Source organism: Vanessa tameamea, chromosome 18, assembly GCF_037043105.1.
Source record: "Vanessa tameamea isolate UH-Manoa-2023 chromosome 18, ilVanTame1 primary haplotype, whole genome shotgun sequence".
NCBI lineage: Eukaryota > Metazoa > Arthropoda > Insecta > Lepidoptera > Nymphalidae > Vanessa > Vanessa tameamea.
The window spans coordinates 1,979,912-2,004,183 of NC_087326.1; the positions used below are offsets into that span (position 1 = coordinate 1,979,912).

At 30.9% G+C, this 24,272-nt stretch overlaps 2 protein-coding genes across 4 annotated transcripts in view; both read right to left on the minus strand.

Annotated features, from left to right (window-relative positions):
• The window catches only part of LOC113400992 (oxysterol-binding protein-related protein 9), an 86,472-nt gene extending 86,124 nt beyond the window's left edge, over nt 1–348 (minus strand). For all 3 annotated transcript variants that reach the window (XM_026640689.2, XM_026640688.2, XM_026640687.2), the window contains exon 1: nt 132–348. In XM_026640689.2, coding sequence (XP_026496474.1) covers nt 132–233 — 102 coding nt within the window. In that variant the 5' untranslated portion in view covers nt 234–348. The remainder of the gene's footprint in view (nt 1–131) is intronic.
• Nucleotides 349–546: 198 nt separating this feature from the next.
• The window catches only part of LOC113401002 (uncharacterized), a 29,450-nt gene continuing 5,724 nt past the window's right edge, over nt 547–24,272 (minus strand). Inside the window, exons 2-3 of the mRNA XM_064217737.1 lie at nt 1,230–4,807; nt 547–1,029 (exon numbers count right to left, since the gene is read on the minus strand). Of these exons, the coding sequence (XP_064073807.1) occupies nt 696–1,029; nt 1,230–4,807 (3,912 nt within the window). The 3' untranslated portion in view covers nt 547–695. The remainder of the gene's footprint in view (nt 1,030–1,229; nt 4,808–24,272) is intronic.

Genomic DNA, 24,272 nt, shown 5'->3' on the forward strand with positions numbered 1-24,272 from the left:
TGTCCTCTAGTCAGTATGTAACACGATAATACGTTTCACTACGTAGTAAAATTTTAAAATATGTGGTATAAAACATTAACTTAGTTTATAACTTATTTGAGATTTTTTAAGCATACATCAACGTCACTTACCGTATAATAAGAGAGCAAGCCAGCATTCTCATCCAACACGAACCACCTATACTGCCAACCTTTCATCACATTTGTCCACTTACTTAATGAACCCTCCATCATGATTACTAAACTCGTAAATAATTTAAAAACACATGAAAATAAAGACAGAAAATTTTATACTGCGGCAGAAACACTCCACCATAAATAATCCATACGTTTGACATTATATGTCAGTGCTGCCAATCAAGTATTCAATTCAGTGTTACCATTATAATAAAATATAAATATATATATTTTTTAAATAGATTAGTTCAGTGTTTTTATTTTATGATTTGTTTAATTTTAAAAAAGATAGGGGATTATACATTTTGAATCAGAAACAAAATTTAGGACATCATGCAGAAGTAATAAAGTAAACGAAATAAAACTGCAGTTGTTTTAATAAGTCTTTTTATATTACAACCTGATCATCACTTGCGCAATATTAATTAACGACTGAATACACAACATTCGTTGTTTTAATTTAGTAATACTAAAACTATTTACTATTTACAAGATTAGTGGCCATATGGCATTTGTACATCAATATCTTCGGATAGCTCGACCGCGTTTTGTTTTACTATAACCTGATGATATTAATACTCGATTATTGTCATTGTCTAGACTGACTCCTGATAAATCTACAAATAATGGCACATGTTCAGATCCATCTGAAACAGCATCATCTGTAGGTTCTTTATTGAAAATTTCTGGTGTGCCTTCTCCTTCAATAGCTAACTTTTCAAAATCTTTGCTCAGTGAGTTATTTTCAGCGGCCTCGACGAATGCGTTAGATAGTTCACCGCTAAGCTTATTAACAGTGCCTGATGCAACGTCATACATAAATATTTCTCTTTCTTCTGAAGGCTCCTCACTTCTGTAAATTAATAAAATAAATTTATTACAATACAAATAGTTGCGTTTTAATTCGTTCCAAGGCTTAAAATATATAAATTAATATTTTTGTTCAATTAAAATATATGTGGAATTTATGGAATTATATTAATGAATATTTTTATAAAAAGCTTAAAGATTTTATAAGGGACTAATGGTACGGATTTTTTTTTATTTACTCACCCTGTGACAAGAAGGATAACAGATTGTTCATCTGAAGCAGTTTTCTTTTCAATGTTTAACCATTTTTCGAAGTTATCTTTTGTTGGTTTTCTTAATAAATTGTGTAAGCTATCACCAGCAACAAATTTAATTCCTCTTAAATTGTCAGTGGCTGCGCGTTCTGCTCTTGGATGTTCACCATTTAATGCCTCTGTTTGTACTGGAGCTAATACAACAACTGAAGTAATTTTTCGTCCCTTTAGTACATCGGGTAGTGGAAATTGGTTGCCACTAACTTTAAGGGGTAGGTATCTATTGTATTTCTTATCATTTAAAGCAACTGGATCTACTTGGGTAGCATCTTCCTTTACGTAATCACTCGCTATTTTTTGACCTTCTGGTGTTTTTGGATCAAAATGTACAACTTTCATTTCTACGCCTTGTTTTTGAGTAGGTGCTGGAGCCACATAGCTTGCAATATTTTCTGAAGCAGCTATATCTTGATCGTCATCATCATCTGCATTTTCATCTATTCTAGATTCAATGCTGTCGCCGTTTTGCTTTACAACTATAGGTCTATGCTCACTAGAAGCTATTTGTTGACCACCGCCTGCACTAAAAAAGTTTGCTAATTGATCTGGTGGCAAAGATTCAAGAGGCGTTTCACCTACTTTATCATAGTCAAGAACACTAATGTCAGCATTATCTAAAATACCAGATGACAATAATTGTTGTCTTAAATCATCTGGAACTTCATCAGGTAGTTCAATTGCAGGCCTCTTTTTATTTTCGTCTTTACTTGCTTCCGGTGCGATGCTTATGGTATTTACAGTTGATGAAACGTATTTTTGAGTTGTCGGTCTTATTTCAACAGTCCTTGCTGTAGATTGGTAGTAAGCAGGAGATGCCGTACTAGAAACATACGTAGGCTGTTGTCTTGTCCTTTCTTGAACGTACTGTGGATTTGATATACTTTGTTGTACTTGGTATTGATACTGATTGTAGTTTTGATCGTATTGAGTATTTTTTTGTTGTTGCTCCTGATGTTGTTGTTGTTGGTACTGTTGTTGTTGCTCTTGTTGCTGTTGTTTTTGTTGTTGCTGTTGTTTTTGTTGTTGTTGCTGCTGATGTTGTTGTTGTTGGTATTGTTGTTGTTGCTCTTGTTGCTGTTGTTTTTGTTGTTGCTGCTGTTGTTGCTGGATTTGCTGCTGTTGTTGCTGTTGTTGCTGTTGTTGCTGTTGCTGCTGTTGCTGTTGGTGTTGCTGCTGATTATGTTGTTGTTGGGCGTATTGTAATTGATTTTGTAAGCGTTGTATTTCTTCCTGTTGTTTTCTTACATTTTGCGCAAGTTGTAATCTTACTTGTTGTTGTTCTGCATCCGAGTATTGCGATTGATCTTGAGTTACTTGTTGTTGTTGGTGTACAGCATGATGAGGCGTTGGTGTCGGTTGACTTAAAATATTTAATCCTTTGAAATCCGAATCAGAATTAGCTCCATTTACCGTTATATGTTGTTCATATTTTGGTATAGCAGCCACTAATTCCCCACCGTTCGGTACGAACTGATTGATATTCTGTTGATGTTCTGCTTTTGATGTCAATGGAAAGTTGTTTTGTTGATTTTGAGGTCTTTCTGTTACAGAACTATGTTGTTGGAAACTCGGTTGATTACGAATCGAAGAAGATTGTGAATGGAAGTTAAATAAAGGTGGGGAAGAGGGTTGTGGTAAGAACTGGTTGTGTCCAGAGGGCAAAGGAGAGGGTGAAGGTGATGGTGATGGAGAATTTATGCCTGAAAATGAGTGTTGGTTGTGACTATTCTCTTGAGATTGTTGATTTAAAGGCCTACCTAACTGTGAGCCTAGATGAAAACTGGTATGTTGGTGAGTAGGATTTGGTTGACGTTGGAAAGGAGTTCGGTTATCTTCAATATGTGGTGGAGATGGTTTTAAATTAAAGAATGGTGATCTGCTTGGAGTTACTGTAAACGACGGTTTCGTGTTATCAAAAATGTGAGCAGGTTTTTGTTGTGGTAGCTGCTGATTGAACGGAATTAATTGTTGAGGTCGAGATTGATGATCAGAAAAATGAACTTGAGATGGATTAGCACTAGGTTTAGGGCTTTGGTTGAAGTTTTGAGTTTGTCTATTAGGTATCAGTTGAAGTTTCGGAGGGTCTACTTGATCCGTTGTTATTGTATGATAATTTTCCTGTAAATATTTAGCTTCGTCGAAGTATGGTTGTGGTTGAGGGGATTGGTGGAATGGTCTCTGAGGACCGGAATGGAAACTAGTTCTTGGTGGAAAATGTTGTCTCGTGCCGAAAGGTGGTGTATTGCTTGGACGAGCATGGAATGGAGGTTGGTTATTCGGTCTTGAGAATGTTGGAAAAACTGGGCCAACCGGTCCGGGTATAGTTGGAGCAACATTTGCAAAATGATTACTAGGACTTGGAGATACGCTTGAAAAAGAAGGACGAGGGCTAAGTGATGGAGATGGACCAAAAGGATTTTGACGTGGTACTTGACCTCTGAAGGGGGCAGCCGAAGGACCTTGTCGTGGTAATTGAGGTTCATGATTAATAAATGGTTGTTGAAATTGGATGCGATTTTGGGCTTGTTGTCCAAATTGAAAGGTTTGCGAACTAGGATGATTTATATGTTTTGTGTCATGATCACTATATTGTGGTCTCGGTGAAACCGAACGTTCAGACGGTACTTCACTCAAACGTTGATTAGGCAAAGCGATTGCTGGTCTCGGAGCTGTCTCTTCTCGATCTTCGTGCTGTGAATTCTCTTCACGTCTATGGCCATAGTGATGATTATCATTTCCAAATGTAATCTTGACGTTGCTGTTACTGTGATAAGTTTCTGACTCTGGCTTTATAATAGCTCTCAATGTAGTTGTTTGCGCGGGTATGTACAAAGGTTCAGGGGTAACTGTGACGTATTCTTCATGGTGGTTATCTTCATCATTAGAAGGGGGTGTTATTGCTGGTATAGGCTTTTCATATACAACTTTATCCTTAGAATGAGGATCCTTACTGTATTTTACATAAAATACTTGGACAGGTTCCTTTTTCTTCTTTTGAATTGGAGCAGGAGGTGGTGCAGGTAACGACTCGTTGGATTCTTTAATAATAATTTCAATTATAGGTTCTGGAGCATCAATGTAGTGTGGGTGAACATCTTCGCTGTATAGTGGAGCAGTGGGCAAAGCACCATAAGGAGGACCGAAGGAACCTTCAGAATCTTGATCGTGAACGTTAAGTATTTTTGGTTGAGCAAATATCTCATTTCTATTAACACCCGTGTTTTCTGTATGATCATGATTGGGATCATACAATGGATCTTTTTGAGAGTACTGCACAACTGGTTCCATTTGCACTGCATATGGGGGCAATTTACCTCCACGGGGTTGAACGTTGGAAATTCTGCGACTACTGGATAAGGATCGAAAATGCGCAACTCTTGAATGTGGAAGTACTAAAGAATATTGAAGATTTTGCGGCGTTCTTATATTTTCTAATTGTCGTTTCGGTTTCGTTTTCGCTGTCGAGTTCTTGGCGCATGATATGCTGAGCACAGCAAATGCTGTGACCTGGAACAATTAAAATATTATATTAATATTTTGTATATTACTATATAACATTAATTAGGTTCTAATATTCTAAATTTATTATATTCTAATCTTCAAAATTAAAATGTTTTTTTAAATGTTTCCACGCTGAAAATTTCATTTTTTCTTTAAATTATATTTTATTTTCCTAGTTTTCTTTTTCTCGGAATAAAATTGATAGATTAAAACGAATGGTTTGATCATAATAATTCTTGTGTATGTATATGACTATCATAACCAAAAAAAGGAAAGGCAAGAAACCTGTATAACTACATTCCAATAAGAATAAAAGTAAAGCTTTCTGACGCGTGTTGGTATTTCGGATGCTCCAACGCAGGTGATAACCCGGTGTTCTAAATTCTAAGCTCAAATGATTATGATTTACCGAGGTAAATATAAAATACTGTACAACTTGACCAAATTAGTACATAATAATAATAAATATCGATTTTTATATTGCCTATTATTGTCAATATATCTTAAAAAAAAAATTGTAAACGTTATTCTTAATTTTTTTATTTCTTTTATTAAGAAAAGAAGTATTTAGTTTAAATATGGAAGCCATTGTTATATTTAATGCAAATATGTTGTTTTCGATAGAATGTATACTTTTTAAGAAAAATAATTAATATTAACCTTTCTGTTACATATTTATAATCAGATCTGGTAAAAGTAACTATTATAAGAAACTATTGTATGGTCATCACCATTTTGTTTCTAAATTACAATAATCCATACGACATTAATACAATTATTGTATTAATGTCGTACTAATCGTAATCGTAATACATACTTGTATTATACAAGTATGTAAAATAGTAGATTGAAATCGTATTCAAAGATTTGTTACAGATAAGTAACGAACGAAGTTACAAATTTTTGGCGTATTGAAAATGTCTAATGTCACATTTATTTCTTTATCATAATATTCAAATACATTGTGTTTTATAACACATTAATTATTATTCTCCATTTTGAAATGTGCGTAAAAGTAAAAGTGTGCACTTTTCAAACACGGTCAATATGTAAATACATTCAAGTACGTATGTGTAATGTGACTTTTAAGATGTTTCAACTATTTTTAAATGTCATAAAAATTCACAAACATTTTGAAATATATTTATCGTCTATATATTGTCTTAATACGTGTTAAATATTTTTTTTATATATTATAATAAAAAAAAAAAATAAGAAAAATGTTTGTGCCTAAAACAATTTTAATTTTAATTTTTTACCCGCAGTTTTGTTAAAATGGGTTTTGATGGATGAACTATTAAATTTTACGTAGGTACTAGATAAAGTGTACCCTATTATATCGAGGATATTCACTCTTAAAATTTATATTTAAAATTGTATAAATAATTTGAAAACTAAACAACGGCTTGAGAGTCGATTTCTCTTGTTATTTAAGAATCTGTTTTAACTTTTTACAGACATATACATCATTATACTTATTTGCATAACATCTCTAAGAGAAATGTAATTTTCCAAGCTGTAAATGCAATTTATATAAAAATTCATGTAAAATTAACCCGTATTTCTTCTATGTAAATATCAGAATTGCTGGAACAAATTAGTATCATTGTTTCCATTTGTTTTACTGTTTTTACTGTTTAAGAATTATTTTTTATTGTATCCGATCATTTCCGCATTATAGATTTATACCTCTTATAATCGTTGTAATAAGGGTGAATTTATCTTGCAATTAAATGCCATGTTAAAACTGAGGTAACATCTATTGTAACTTTTTATTCTCACGATAATAATAGATAGTGTTTATTGTTGCTTTGTATTTCTGATGAGAGTGAAAAATTTTATAAAGACGTCCCACTGATGAAATTGCAAGTTACTTTTAAGGGATTGAATAAACCATCGTGATCTAACAAGATCACAACTACAATGAAACTTAGGGTATACTCTGGATATCTATACGCTGGGATGTTGCCATAGCGTTACAAATACTTCAGTCTCGATGTTGCTTCCGCTCTAATTAATTAGGATGATGTGGATTCTTAATGTTAAATATTATAATTAAGAAGTAAGAAATATTAACAATGTATTGACTATTGATATTGCCCCCTATAAATTCTACAAAAAAAAAAGAAATTACTAATCCAAATACATATTTTTTGTAAAACAAAAAGTCTAAGATTTTCTGTAATTTGCATTGATTAATTCTCTGAATGTGATATTCGGAATATTCCTAACGGATTGAAACGTAATAAAATAACATAATGTTATATATTATAAACATAATCATAGTTACATAAATATGTATTGTCATAGTTACGATGAGCCGAGATGGCCCAGTGGTAGAACGCGTGCATCTTAACCGATGATTTCGGGTTCAAACCCAGGCAGGCACCACTGAATTTTCATGTGCTTAATTTGTGTTTATAATTCATCTCGTGCTCGGCGGTGAAGGAAAACATCGTGAGGAAACCTGCATGTGTCTAATTTCAACGAAATTCTGCCACATGTGTATTCCACCAACCCGCATTGGAGCAGCGTGGTGGAATATGCTCCATACCTTCTCTTCAACGGGAGAGGAGGCCTTAGCCCAGCAGTGGGAAATTTACAGGCTGATTATGTTATTATTTATGTTATAGTTACGATACGTCCTTTTTTGTACCTCTAACCGAATGTATGCAAAATTGCATGATAATCGGTTGAGTATTTAAGACATGGAAACAAATAAATACACAAAGTCATTTCGATTTGTAATTTTATTTAAGATATTGTTGTCAGTATGTTCCTGTACGTGCTTTGTTTTTATTTATTTTTTTCAATCAAATAATACTTATATTCAAACTTGCTTTTTTATGGTTATTATACAATTTTACAATTCATAGACATTATTCATCTTCATCTTCTTGGAAATGTATTTATTAATTTGAAAAATGTAAATTATTTCAAAAACTGACAAACATAAAACTCACTTAACTAAACAAATATTTTAACGGTGATAATATTTTATTTTATCCATCACGAATAATTGTAACGTAATGCGGACACCTTTGTATGGACATTTTACACTATAAATTAGACATACTATTGTATAGTTATTAAAATATGACACTTGTGATAAATTTACTTATGGCAACATACTACCATTTCGATAATTTATGGTTTCCATCGTGGTAAAACCTTTTAAACAATACTTCAAATCAAATGATTATATAGATAATGCTATTAAACAACGGATACCGTTACTCTCAACCACTAGACGAGACCGAGAGCAGATTTACTACAATTTTCCATAATTTCCCTGGTATAAGTCTTTAACAGCAAACGAGAAAATTATATACTTTATAGGATAATAGAAGTTTGCCATGAAACTAGATATTTGCGTCAAAGGGTCTACGGCTATAACGGCTACGGCTATAACAGAACAGAACAAATTGACGCGATATCATTGGTCCAGCTTAATTAATCTATGATATTCACTATGAATTTGCGAAAAATGACGTTTTGAACGTCGACGAAATTGCTGTCGGAATTTTGGAAGTAAAATTAAAGTGGATATAAGTAGTTAAGTTTAATAGTGTTGTATTATAAATAAAGATATACTAATCATAAACTCTTAGTAATGCAGAATATAGCCAAGCTATTAGCAAATCGCATTACATACGTAAGTCTAAGGTTCGTTTACCTTTATTTTTACTTCGATTGGAATGGGCTTTACGTGTTCGATTTCTCATGAGATGAGATATAGACGTTAACATTAAATAAAATCGAAGAAAATTTTAAAATACCATTGACAATGTACTTTTTCTATTTTATGGGCTTATAGTCACACTTATTATCAGAATAATTTAATTAATATCTTACGCGTATGCGAACAAAAATATTAAGTTTTTTTCCATGACATAAGCGACTTTCGACCGGTCGTTCGAATGTGAATAAGTAACAAACATACTAAAACGCTAACATTTGCATCTATAATTTTAGTGATATTCTAGAATCTCTTTTGTAGATTACACTACGAGCGAATTTCTTATAGTAATAATTCGCCGCTTATAGTGTAAACGGTCGTTAGTGAAAATTATAAATATTTCGTTATGGTCGTTAATAAAAACCTTTCAAAAAACCCGGGCGTTATGTATCAGAAGCCTCGCCGATTATGGTCAAGTTTTAGACCATAGGTGAGGCGCTCTAGAAGATCTCTTAAAATCTGGGCGTTTGTTATGTTTAAGACGGGGCAGTTGCCTTACGCTTTTAAATTTACATTATGCTTTTAATGTCACGATAACAACCGAGTATTATTTTTTTCTAATAAAACTTCAAAAAGTAATCAGTATTCACAACTCCGAGATACATCATTTTAAAATTCGACCTTTTGTACTTGCAGTTGCGAATTATAATTTGACAATTAGCAATCAGACTTGAACGTAACATAAAATAACTTCATTACAAATTTGGATCATTTATCATATTAGAGTAAATGTGATTATTTTCTATTTCCGTTTGAACGATTGCGTAATCAATGAGACCTGACATCTTTACGTAATTTTCGATCTTCGTTTTATCTTTTCGTGTATGTATCAAGTTATTAAAGCGTCATTATATTTTGTGATGTAAAAGAAGTGACTACGTCTATTTTATACGTTATGTCAGAATATACAATATTGCTTATATATTAGCTTATATTTTGTTGTAAATTAAAACATGCAATTGTAGGCACTGAAAATGGAATAATGTAACAAAAATATTACATTTAATATTTGACCGGTCTCGCAAATTCAAAATATACTTCATTCAAGTAGGTTTTTACAAGCATTTTCAAATCGTCATTATACACAAATTGTAAATAAAGGTTTGTAAGTTTCGGTTCGGTTCGTTTGCAGAAGAACTGGCAAGGAACTCAGTAGTTACTTTACCAAGATTTAAAATGCAAAGTTATGTTAGTTAAATACAATTGCAAGAATATTTATTGTTCTACTTCTGATTAGATACTTCAAATATATTTAATTCATTATAATAATGTTTATTAATCAGATAAAAATCAATAACATCCTTAATATTTAATAATTTTCGTATTTGAGTGTTTAGAGTAACATAATATACTGACCTTGTGTCATTTATGTTATTAAATATATTATTATAATGTCATATTAGACACCAATATAAGTGTTCACCTTCACGCTATTATTTCGTCAGTGTTGTCAGCTGTAATGCATTCCCCTCTCGCCATTACAGGGAATATTATTATTATGCAACTCGGCGAGATAATATGAATTAGAATGTATTATCTTCATTGTGTCAGATGCAATGCTGGGTGTATAATACACCTTTTTGTTACAATACAATTTATCGATATCGTTATATAAATTCTAAAGAAGCATTCATAAATAACAGTAGGTCGATATTATATATTTTATTATACATATACTTTAGCTACTTTGTGATTGTACGCGATTAGAGGAGTCCATCTAAAGTCGTTGACATTTACAAATTCAAATGGGCTATACAAGTGTTTCGGAAAAGGTAAGCTGTTGTCCCAATTCCAATAATATACAGACTGTACCTACTTATTTTTTATAATGATTAAATATCGTAATTATTGTAAATTTAATTTTATTTTAAAGTTAATTTTGCATCACTTTAGATCTATTGCTCTAATTTACTCGCAATTATTTTTAGTAATTGTATTAGTAATTATAGCCTTTAAGTAATGTTTTTAGTCTAAGTTTCTTTTTTGTTGTTTTTAATGTACCTGTTAGAATGTTTGTGGCAAATCTTACTACTTAATTTTAAGCCAGTTCCTTTAGGAAACTGGCTTTAGGAATATGGCTCATAAATTGAACTGAAATCTTGCATTACATGGTTTGGATACATGAATTAAATATATATATTTTTAAAGTTTTTATAAGTCACCGATATTGCTAGTAAATCGTTTAAGGCTATAATATAGTGTATTACTTTGTTCTCCTATGGAAAGCTCACCAATGTTGAAGGTAATTATGTCCCTGCTGAGATGTTGATCACAAAGAAATAGTCGATAGATCAATTTGATTTGTATTTTAAAATAATTAAAGGTTAAGGTATTTGTATCGCTGCGGGATGTTCAATTATATACATTCACGATTTGTGCTCGCCACTTTGACTATCGCGACTTCAGTATTATAATAATAATAATATATCATTTTCTTTTGATGTCTATAAACTTGAGATAGCGAAGTGATTAGAACATGTAAATCTTAAAGGGAGGTTGCGGGTTCAAGCCAGTACGAATTTTTGTTTTTGAATACACCTGGCTTGGCGGGGAACGAAAACATATATGTATCTAACCTGCTTTGAAGCAGCATAGTGGAGGAAGCGGTAAACCTTCTCAAAAGGAGAAAAGCACTTATCCCAGCTGTGGGAGTTGTGGGACATTTACATTTGCTTAGTTATTTTATACGTAAGCATATATCAACTTTTAATAAAATTGAGCCAACAATCTTTGTGGTATGGTTGCACAATAAAACAGACTGATTTTATAGATAATGTATTCAATATAATTTAATTATACGCTTACAGGCTCATATCAGCACTCAGGTGTATCTGGAAGAATTTCTAATTGAGAAAAGCGTTCGTCTAGAAAAATAGTGTTGAATAACAAATATTTCAGAACTATGTTATTACTTAAATTAAAAAAAAATAAGCATATTTTATTTTTGTCTGTATATATAAGACCAACGACTTTATTTAAAAAAAAAACTTGTAGTTACTTCTAAATATATTAGATACGTTATACATAATATAGTCACAAGGAAATACTAATGAATGCGTAAAGAAAGTCGACAGTTTCGTGTCAACGTACCGTCGTATGTCATCCACGATCTGGATAATGGTAGCCGTCGTTATCTGACCGTCACGCCGAATACGCGTTCGTAATAACATTCATTACAGTAATCGTATCATTGTAACATACACTTATGATTACTTGTGTTACTGTAATATGTTACCGTAACATGTTTTTATACACAGTAAATCAGACCAAGTGATGGTAAGTGATAACTGATGAAATTGACCTGCCGTCCGTAGGGTTTAAGATGCAATTTCTCTTGGCCAATAATAATATTATCGGTTATTTAGTGAGCGATTATTACTAAGAGATAATAGCTTCTAGCTTCTTCTAAATATAAACGCCACTACAAAAGGCTTCATTCATCAATGAACTTGAAAGATGTATTTGTAATCCAATATTAGTGGTTATATAGAAATAGCTGCCTATTTCTATATAACCACTAATATGTCAATTTAATTGTACTTTATTGACATAAATTCTGTAATTAAAATGATGGAAAAAAATTCTACTGAGTCTCATGCCGGTTCCTCTCAGTAGAATCTACCTTTCGAACCGTAAAATGGTAACCGCTGGTTGTGTTTACTAATGTAACATAACGATTCAAAGGTGCCTTAACTTGTCTACTTGAATAAAGAATATTTTTATTTGATTTAAGAGATGAGATGACAATTTGAATTTTTGTTGATCAACTGTTTAATGAAAATCAAGTTTACTTTAAACTATTTTGTGTTAAATTGTTTTTTTATTGTGTTTATTTTTTTATATGACTAAAGTGTAAATTATTAGGTTTAACTTTCAGTATGATATTGCTTTAATTAAAATTAGTAGATATTATTGACTAATGTAATGATATAAAAACAGATTGAGAGATAGATCACATTGTAGTAAGACAGATTAAAAATTTTAAACAAAAAAATAAATATTACAATTATTTTATTTGTTAACAATAAAATCGTATAAAATTATATCTAATAGTACTAAAATTAGTTGAAATGACAACACCGCGCTAAGTAATTGTCTTTGCAATGAGATTAAATTGCGGAATAACTGGTGACTATAATTATTTTAATTCAACGAGAGATTGAGTAGTGTATTACAATTTCTTACTCATTGCATCGCGCGACGCTATAATACATCTTACTGCCTTTTATTTTTCATAATAATTATCAATAATTAGAATCATCGCAGAACAATTTTATATTCAGGAAAAGCATTTTGTATTTGGTGTTTATACTACATAATATTATAAATACGAATGAAACTTTTTCTGTTCTGTTCTGTTCTGTTCTGTTTCTCTTAACGATTCAACTGCTGAACCGATTTACAGGAATTTTGGTGTGGAGATAGTTTGAGTCCCGGGGAAGGATGGACATGTCTTTATTTCACTCCTCTCGGTGGGGGGCGGGTTAAAATGAGGACTGACGGTTTGTATGCAATAGATAAAGCTGTATAAATCTCGCACCGATAAAGCCGCAGGGTTAATTTAGCTAGACTTATAAAAAAGTAATAGTTATATATACATTTAAATGCACATAATACATTTCCATTAGAAAAGATTAATTCCTGAGATTTTTTCTTCAGTTCTTCTCATCACAATCTACATTCTGAACCGGTGGTAGCTTTACATTAAATTGAATCCTGTAACATTACGATTCAAAGGGGCTTGTATACGACCCTATTTGAATTGATTATTTTGATTTGATATGTAAGAATAAGAATAAGAAAATGTTTATTCAGGACAAACAAACATTGCAAACATAAATAATAAAAAAATAAAAATACGTAGGTATTACAAATATCGCGATCATACAAGATCTCCTCATGCAAGACTGATGGCTGATCAAGTTTTGCATAACGTCATAGATGCTAGTGAATACATAATAAATTAAGTATATAAAATTAAATACTTATAAATACACTGTAAATAATATTAAAAAAAAGATTGTTAAAATTTATCAAATATTAATGACCTCACATTCATTTAGATTTTGAAAGGGAGACCTCGAAGTGTCTCATTTTAAGTAGTCATAAAAATTAAACCGTAGTAAAGAAATTCATAATCCATAATATCATTTCAAGGTTCAATTATGGATTATTGAATTAACACATTACTATTACTTCTGCAAAACATTCTAATTAAATAATATTCACGAATGTGTGAAACTAAATCCGATAAATCAAAATTAGTTACGTTAAATTGTTTAAACGATAGAAGATTAACAAGACAACTCAATAACAGCTTTGGTGATTTTATAGTATGGACGTGTGATTCTCAGTCTCATAGTCCGATAGGATGGCAATCCAACACGACCGGAGTGAGATCAAGTGCAGGACTGGATTTACATGTTTTCCAATTCACAGGAGCATAAAACCAATTTTCTAATCTACTGCTTCTAATCTCAATTTTTAGACGGAAAATACTTATTTATTTTTGGCCACTAAAAATAAAAGAAGGTTTTTAAGAATAAGTATTAATTAATTAAGACAAATATACATTGCTGTCCCGTAATTATAATTACATAATTGTATATAATATTTAAAGATATAAACCAGAAATGGAAGAAAGATATTACATCAATAGCTCAATAACTTTGACACGTTATTTTCTCACATTTCACTGTTGTAAAAGCTTTCTTATCTTGTCTTGCGTCTACCTTTGGAAACTGTATTTTTATTATTCAATAGAGTTTATAATGTAGCCTTTTACACGTAATAAGTTTAATAAGTATGAAATTTTGAAATCCCATATCATACTTTCAATTGAGATGTAACTTAACAGGCTACTAACACACCGTGAGAAATTTATCATCAAAAAATTCTCTCACAAAAAAAGAAGCTTTGTCACTCGGCAAGTCAAAATTACGTAACATCCGCCTATAGAACATTTTTTGTCGAATATTATCACACTAAGATCAAGTTCATAGCTACGACACTTTCTCTTAAACAATGGTTTCGTTTATCAATACACTCAATTAGCTGATATGTATTCTATCGACTTCCGACTATGTCACGTTCGGTTGTTTATTTAAACATAAACGGGTATAAAGTGAGAGAAAAGCCATTAGTGATTTATGTGGATTTCTATTTGAGGTTATATTGTGCAAGCAGCGTTATTTATTGATGTGTTTGATTATAAACATTAAAAGGTATATTTTATTATAATGATAAGTTATAATTATATTTGCATTTTGCTATTATTTTATAAAATTTATCGTAGCCTTTATTGTGTACTAACAAACTTTTATTTTAAATTAATCTTGAATTATAGTCAACAGATTAAAAAAAAAACTATGCTACTTGATTGTCTATTTAATATTTAATATTGTCCAATTACTTATATCATACTTCTGTAATTAAAAAAGGAATATATTTGAATTTTCAAAAATATTTTAGTTAAAAGAATATTCCGTTTGTTTTGGTATGAAGAATTTTGAACGTGATCTTGAATGCTCGTGATTATTTTTAAGTGACTTACCCATTACAGTCGCAGACGGTCGCAGACATTAACAGTCGTCTTTACCCGAAGACATAAATATTGTACGGGATGGTAACTCGGGTAAGAATAAAAGTAATTACGCTTCCAAATATAATTTAGCTGTTTCATCTTTAACTACGCTGGCTCGGAATTTTTCTTTTACTAGGTACTGTCAGTGGCATTTTCCTAACTGGATCTTACTATTAGTTCTAAGGAAATCTCTATAAAAATGTTATGAAACAAGGAAATATAAATGAAATGTGAGAATGTCGTGAGGAATAGCGTACCTCGAATTACAATGACGATGTCTCTGTTACACGGTGTGACGGTGATATATTGCGAATTCCGAGCTCTTCGTGAGCAAGGGTTGGCGTAAGCTTTCTAATGACGCAGAAACGCTAAAACTTTTCATACTGAGAACATCTTGCAGTGGCAACACTGGTGTAGGAAATTGTAACTGCAACTGCCGCCTTAACAATTGTAGTTTCGATCCTCGCTTATCACAAATGTTTGAATTAATTATACGGGTATTTGTCGTGTGAGTGTTCTCGGACTCCCGACATACATAATATTTAGGGAAATTTATGATTTATGACTAATATCTAAATAGCGGATACCTTTGCTATTAAATATTGTACACATGCTTAAAATATTTGTTGTTATTGGTGATCACAATAAATTAAATTCGAAAATAAAAATCACTTAGATTTTTGACGGTCAATTTATATTGTACATGAATGACAACGCGTGCATTTGACATTTCACTTTTTATGGATGCGTGTGCGTACGTTCGTGCGCGTATCCTAAATGTTATAAAAAAAAAAATTACTTCCACATAGGCACTAAATGGCTCTACTCTCGTGAGTTGGTAGTATCAATGCAATGTCACTTTTACTTTTTCAATTCGCACCAATTTGTAGGTCGTTGTTCAAGGATGTCAAGTGTGGGTGTAATATATCCTTATTTCGTAAGTACGTGCGAAAATATTGTTCAATATTTAAAAATAAACATGGCAACATTCAAATAAAGGAAAGGGTTTTATTTATTTTTAATCGTAAAATTCAATATTTAATATATGTGTAAAACTTACAAGTATTATAAGAAATATTTTATCGTAAATATGTTACAAGCTCTTGAATGCGTCTTTATCTAATTTTGTATGACGTCATTTTGACGTCGTCTATTATAGACGCGTGACAAATTTTATATATTATTGTGTTATTATCAGAACTTGTCTTTTGTATATTTCTTACTTCATATACGTATTAATTACTGTCATATTAAGACTCAATATGACGTAATATTAAATCAAAGACATTTTTCCATATATTTTTTTAACTAGTTAGACATATTCTTAAGAATTATAGATGTAGGTTAAACGCTTTGGTCTTGAACGTCAAAAAATTCTTATATGCGAAATAGATAATATGGTCTAAAAATATATATTTCGAATCTATATCGGAGTCGACAGAGTGCGTAGCCGCCGTTTCACTCTCACTCCAAAAGAACACCGGACTCGTTGGCCCGGAATGTCGTAGAAAGCTCGAATCGTAATGAAGAGGCGGGACGCGACGCGTTTTAAAATAACTTCATTTGCTAGAGAAATTACTATATTGTACTTTTTTTTTACATTTCACGTAGACATACATCTATATTTAATAATAAAAATATATAATTATATAGGATATACGAAGCTCACCACGTTCTCACCTCCGCTATGGCTATCTCACTCTACAACTATAGAGCAAGAAAAGAATTAAAAAAAGACCAAAATAAGTGAATATTTGTTTTAAATGTAACACAAATAATAAGAGATTGAATTAATACGTATTTTGTTTAATCATAATTTTTAATAATATTGGCGCTAACGAAATAATTTATGCTATTATTGTATTTTACATACGCATACGCCTGTATAACAATTGCAGAAAAAACCTCGTTTTATATTAGTGGTCGTACTTTATTATGATAATTTCATTTTTAATTACACAACGTATCAGGCCGCGGATTTTTGTCATTTTCACTTCTTAATATGTCTCTAATTAATTTTTAAATCTTAAAGATTTATTTGTGAATCAGATAAATAAATCCTTTGATAAATACCGCAAACATGCATCATATGTTGGTGGATAACCGAGTGTATCTTATTAACTAAATACCAGTTGGGTTTGGCATATAGACTGCCATTTATAAACACTATTTCGCTCCTTATGTTCAAACGTGAAGTTATAGTTAGTAAAGCCGTTAGTGTTCATGCACGAAAATGAAAGAATATACGCCTGGTGTCCTCACCAACCTGTGGGGTGGAATTACTCCTCAGTGGGACATATACGGACTCTTATTAATATTGAATATATATAATGCAGACAAAAACGAAAAATTGATTCATTAAGTTAATTAAAAATAAGTTTCACTTCTAAATTTGAATAAATGAGAAAATATATAAACAATTTCTTTTGTATCTGATATTTAATCGATAAAAATGTTATATGCATAATCGCTATGCGGAAATCGACTTTGAAATCGAATAGAACGAAGTCGGTCAAATGATATTATATGTTATTAACCTCCTTTGCATAAATAATGTTTCTGGTGGAAGCTGAAATAATATTTATACGGGTAATGCTCTTACAAATGCGTTATTGATGGCTATATTACAGATTTTTTTTTAAAATATTTATAGTATTATTTGGAGCAGTTTTGTGTTACGTTTTATCGAATTTATTATATATTTCGTATGATCGTTACGAAATGAGAACTTCTGTAAATTATGTTACAATTGTGATCCATATATTTATTTATAAGTATGTTTGTTACGGAAACGTATAATTAATTAAAACAAAATACTACTACTATTATGTAGATACATGGCGCAAAATTTTATACGATAGTTTATATTGTAGTATAATATTATAGTTTGCCTTGAAATGGTCTAACCACGATATCAATTATAAACATAATTTAAGCATTTAAAACATATAGAGCTTGCTGAGATTACAAACAACTACCTCCATTGCGTTTCATTTGTTTTATCCACTAAGCGGTTTCGGTTATTAAGTAATGCGTACTGTCATAAATGTCTATAAATGTATACAAGTGTTGTTAATAAAAGATAAGAAACATTTCCTTACATAAGTTGTATTGTTTATATAAAATATTCGCAACGATTTTCACAAGAAATTTGCTTGTGTTGCGTTAAAAATACTGAACTGAATACTGAACTCAACGTATTGCTGTACGTAGGATTGCTGTTTTTAAAATTGTTTGATTCGTCCGTTTTGTAACGACGACATGCGAGTGAAACTGTCGTAATGTTTATCAGAAGATTAATTGCACATCGTTCAAGCTAATTTTACAAAAATATTGCTATCACTTTTTTAGTGGTCTGGTTGAAAAGGATAGCAAGTGTCAAGTTGGGCTTATCTAAACAAACATAAACAACACCAATTTGTTGTAGCCTGGTTATACAGTATTGGGATTGCATCGATAATTCAATATAAGTTAAACTAGTTTTCACCTACGGTTTATTTTTAGTACAAAATAGTATCTATCTCGCTTCATACAAAATTTAATAAAATTCAGTTATGCGGTTTAACTATGCAAGCGTAACATACAGAGTCCCTTTCGCGTTTATAATATTAGTATAGACAATAGTTATTACGATAACACCTTGATGTAATAATTACTTCTATTGAACGTGAAAAAAATAGACCAAAGTTGAATATTTTATCGCCTTAGATATATGAAACAGATCCTAATTAAATTTAGCATATAATGAAATTTTAATGTTACACCTGGCTAAGCGGGCTATAATTATTTAATAAAAGCACAATTAAAATGTATATTATCTGTACCGTTTACAGTTATTTACTGTGGAATAGTAAACACGAATATAATTTGTAATGGAATCGATTACACCACACTTGTCATTAAAGACAAGCCGTATTACAGTAATGATGATAATAATAAATAATCAGTGTTATGTAAGACGACGCGTGAGACGTGCATGCAGTAATGAAACGAAATTAAAATACATATGATTTTTACATTCGAAAAAAGAATTGCTATTTTGCACATTCTTTTTTCGAAATTCATATTGACAGGTTAGGTATAAACAAAACACTGATTTGAATTTAAAAAAAAAAAAGATATTCCAGTAAATTATTAATTTAAATCCTTTTTGTCTTTTATTTTAAATTTCGAACATAAAATGCACTAGGAAAAAACTACGGATCCAAATCCTTTTTTCTTTTTAATTTATATTGTTTGCTTTTCAATTTGGGAATTCTTTACAGAACTGTCACTAGTCAAATAAATAAATAGGTGGCATATCTAAAAGCCATTAAACTGAGAATTAAATTCATTTGAAAATAAATTAATTTCATTGAAGACAAGTTAACCTTAACAGAAACATAAGGATTTACAAATGTCGTATGGCTTACAATATATAAACTACATATTAGCTCTGACCAATCGAGTGATAGAAGTAGCCTTATCTTTCTTTGCCTTCTCAACGTCATTAAAAAAAAAGTGTGGAACGAAAGCATTTTAATCTGACACGGAACTTGAAATTAATGCGTATCCGTCACGCTTTTGTGAGATATTTTAAACAACATTCATCTCGGCCATTATTAAAATTCGAATTTCATTAACTACTACAATCTTAATCGGCCGGTTATTTTAAATCTTTTTTTTTATTACATCATTTACATTTTAGTTGTCCTTTAAACGGCTATAATATTCATGTTTTATTACCGTATTAATATTTGATATTAATATCTTTGAAACAACTTTCTATTCCCAGCAAATGTTATAAACCGCCTCGTATTATTTCATAGACTTAAAGACATTTAATAAGATTAAATTTTTAAAATAATTTGTTTATGTTATTTAAAGGGCAAAGATTACAAATTAATAAACTAACCCAAATATAGATTTAAGCTTATTAACTGCTTGCAATATGAAGTTCATTCTTCGACTTTCCCCACACTAGTTAATTTTCTTTGATAAAAATACTAAATACGTATGAATATAAAGGTTGTGTTTATTGTGTTTTTTTTTTGTATCTCCACACTAAGGAATAAAGTGCATGCTACTTGTAAAATTACATCTAAGACAAAAAATATTTTGCTTTGCATTGTGTTCTACATTGTGTTTTTATGATGAAGCCGTTCACCTCGCGTCCAGGTTTATAAATTATCCCTATATTAAAATAACAATATGTTTCTTTTAAATGCGTTACAAAAATCCAAATCATAATAAATACGACGGCAGGACCCGACGTGTTCGACTTCTATACAAAGTCATTTAAAGTATTTGATCCCGTCCAGTCGAGCTTTATTGAATGTCAAACATCTTAAAACTTTCACATTTATAATAATAACATGCCCACCATAGTAAAAATGTCCATAAAATACGATTTTTATTTAAATTATTCGTTTGTCTATTAAGAAAAGAAAATTCGTTAGCTTAAATGGCGGGGCTTAAATAGCTTAATGTCCGTCTCGTATGCCGCAGAGCTGATAGCTGGAAGCCGTTACCGTGTTCTCGGACGGAGACCGCGTATTGAGAAACGTGGCACTTGACAACCACATTCTAGACGGAGTGATGGCATATGCAAAATGGCTGGTACAATGAAAATAAGCGTCTAAGAATGAGATCGAGGGCGTGTTTTTCCGTCCTTATTCTTGGACCTGGGTGACTATAACTATGTATTGCTTTATATTGAATATGAATATTAAATGCAATATGATTCTATAAAATTATTCTTGGACCGAATTAAATCTAAATTATTACTTTTGATTAGCCAATTAGTACATCAGTCACAGATGATACACAGTACACATTAGTTAAATCAATAACGCTGATTACTGTTTGTCTGAAAACAAATACAAACGTAACCGTTATACAATACAGCCTCAACATCGTCATAGCAAACAATTAAACAGCAACTAAAGTGAGTATGCCATGCTTGTTAGCAGTGCGAGTGAAAAAGTAAAAGTTTATTCTATAGTTCTTATTATGTACGTGTTAAGGTAGTGTTTTGTTTGTTTTTTTGACTTAATTTGCAATTACGTGTGATGATATGAATGGACTTTCACGGAAGGCCGTGGGACTATTACGTCGGTCGTGATAGAATAGTTTTGTTGGTTTATAATTTGAGAAGTGTATGGATCAATATGGGTGGTCAGTTTTGCTCTTAGATTTTATTGTATTGTTAAGTATGTTTGGAATATTTATCGTAGCCATTTAAATTACTTATATATGTATAAAATTATACCTACTGTAAACATTATACTGTAGTATATTTTAACAAATATATCTGAACAATTGTACATACGGCCTTATTAACTTAAAGTTAGTAGGTATACCGCAAAAACTTTTGAAGCAGTAAATCAGTTAAATTATACTTGTAATTAAAAAAATATATTATATCCTCTGCAGTTAGTATATTGGATGTTACATCTTAAATCCCATTGTTTGTGGAGTAATGAGTGATTTGTACGGTTCCAGTGTCTACAGGCGAAGGTCACCAATTTCCATCAGGTAGTATTGCCTGCCTGCGTAAAATAATACATAAATTTAATACATTAATAGGAACATATAAATGATTAATTATTTATTATTAATACATGTTAAAATAATCTTGTATGTTATAAATAACAGGATATCCGTTTAGAAATGTAATTTTTTAAAAATTTGTTTTTCAATTCCGAAGCACACGAGTTACAACGAATTTTCATGTTTTCTTTTCTTTATTTTATGGAAATGTTAAAGGTTATGTCGCTTTACTTTTTAATAGAAGCAAAGTAAGTATAGTTTTCAAGCAACGGACATTATGGTTTTTTTCATACCAATTTATAATTAGCATAGTTTATTAATACGTTACAATTAATGTTAGTAAGCCTTGTTAAAGCAAAGAAATGTAATAAAAAAATAAGAGAAAATTAGGCTCGATGGACTCAATCTGTAGCCCAAAACATTATAAAGAAAAAAAAAAAATGGTCAATTCCTTTTCCTATAACGAAAAAAGTATTCTTTAAACGAACAAAAGATCTATATATGAATATATAAACATTTTAAACTTTCCATACCATTACTAACTGACGAGTTTTGAATAATTCTTACATTGTAGTGAGTTCGCATGGTCTAGTGAATATTTTATTCAGAATAAACATACTATAGAAAATAGACAATGGCTTCTAAAAGCGTGTTAAAGTTTAAGCGCCATGTTGTAAAAGAATCGAGTAATGGATCTTCACAGTTGCTGTTTAGTCATGACACTCGTTTTTAAAAACGGTAATTATTTTCTTGTAATTTATGCACACGTATTCTTTTCAATAATATCTACGATTTATTAGTTTAATAGTGGTTTGTTTTCTTCTTTTGAATGAGAACAGAAAGAGAGAAATCATTGTTTAACCAAACACACATTAAACAATGTCTACAATTAGTAAGGTAAGCGTTTAATTTTTAAATTATTATTTTTGTGTTTATTTATTATTATTACAATAAGAGAAATCAATAAACATTATAATATTATTATCATTCGAATATTTTGAACATAAAGTAAAATTATTTATATATAATATATATTCTAAATTATTTAAAGGTTAAGGTGGTAATTTAATGCTAGTGAAAGGAATATAATATCAGGATTTATCCTAACTATTATTACTACATTAAATATTCGTAAATGTTTTCAATTCTTTGATGCCTGTCTGGGTTAAAATCCCGCTGTTTCAAGCACCGCTGAATTTCCATATGCTTAATTTGTGTTTATATTTCATCTCGTGCTTGTTGGTAAAGGGAAACATCGTGAGGAAACCTGCGTGTGTCTAATTTGAATGAAATCATCTGTTTCCCCAAACCCGCATTGGAGAACGGGGTGGAATAAGCTCTAAACCTTCTAAAAGGGAGAGGAAACCTTATCTCAGCACTGATATTGTAAATGTCCTAAAGAATAATCTTCTCTAAAAGTTGTATCAATAATTTAACGCCTGTGTTTTTTTCGTATCACAAAAACTATTTCATTGATAAAGCGTGCAATAAACTAGTACAATCATAAAGAAAAGTGTTATTTCTTCAATAAGTGGGACTGGGTTAGTGACAGTCAGCGCACCGTTAAATTAGCGTTACGTGCAATCGGAAACTTATCCATCGTTGCTCCACTTAAAACCAGGGTTGTCAAAATGTTAAATGTATACAAATTACTGGTTTTATTAGTTTAAAAGTAATGCATGTAATTTGTCCGTTCACCAAATTTATATATATTTCCTTCCACTGACTTCCACTACTGAGAAGATGTGTAATATCTAAATATTACACATCTTCTCATTTTAAGTACTTTGATTATATATTATGTAACGTTTCTGACGCAAAAAGGTTTCGTCGTAATAACTTACATATATCGACCAATACATTAAAAAAATTAAAATAAGTATTTAAAATATTTTTGTTTATTAATATAATTTGTATCATACGTTTGTAAAGTTATATATGTATATCAAAATATTGTTAAACAATGTTAATGTACAGTGAAAAATATATTTGTATTTAATTGTTTTTGTAATTAACGGAAAAGTGACAGCCCTATTTGTGAGTCAAGGCCGGTTAAACGTGCGTTGTAATCGACCCTTTGTGTTTTGAAGTTGCTCTTGAATATTTGAATGAATAGTTTTTTCTTCTATAGAATCGAAATGGTCCGGATTGTTCAATCGCTACAGATTTGGATAGTATTAGAAACAATCCCACTAAGTACTAAACACGTCTTTCCTGACGATTTCGGTATAAGGGGTAAAGAAAACATTGTGAGAAAATGGTACATACATTCTGGGACATACGACAATCGAAATAGAAAAATGTCATCGAGTCGGAGCTGATATTTTGTAAGATATTGTCGATCTAATTATACAAAGCCTTTTGGGGATTGGTTTACTATATATACTACTCTGTAAGAATTCTCACTAGTGAAATCTGACAAATGAATTACGGTGATACGCCATTTTAATACTAGTACTCGCATTATAGTCAACTTCACATATCGCACTCTGACATTTCACGGTCGTGGTCTGCGATGAGTTTCGAGTTTCTTACAGAATACCTGTATAAAATGAAGTCATTTTAAATTTAAGAATCAAATCGAGTCTTGCCTCGCGCTTCAATAGGCTTCAATTATC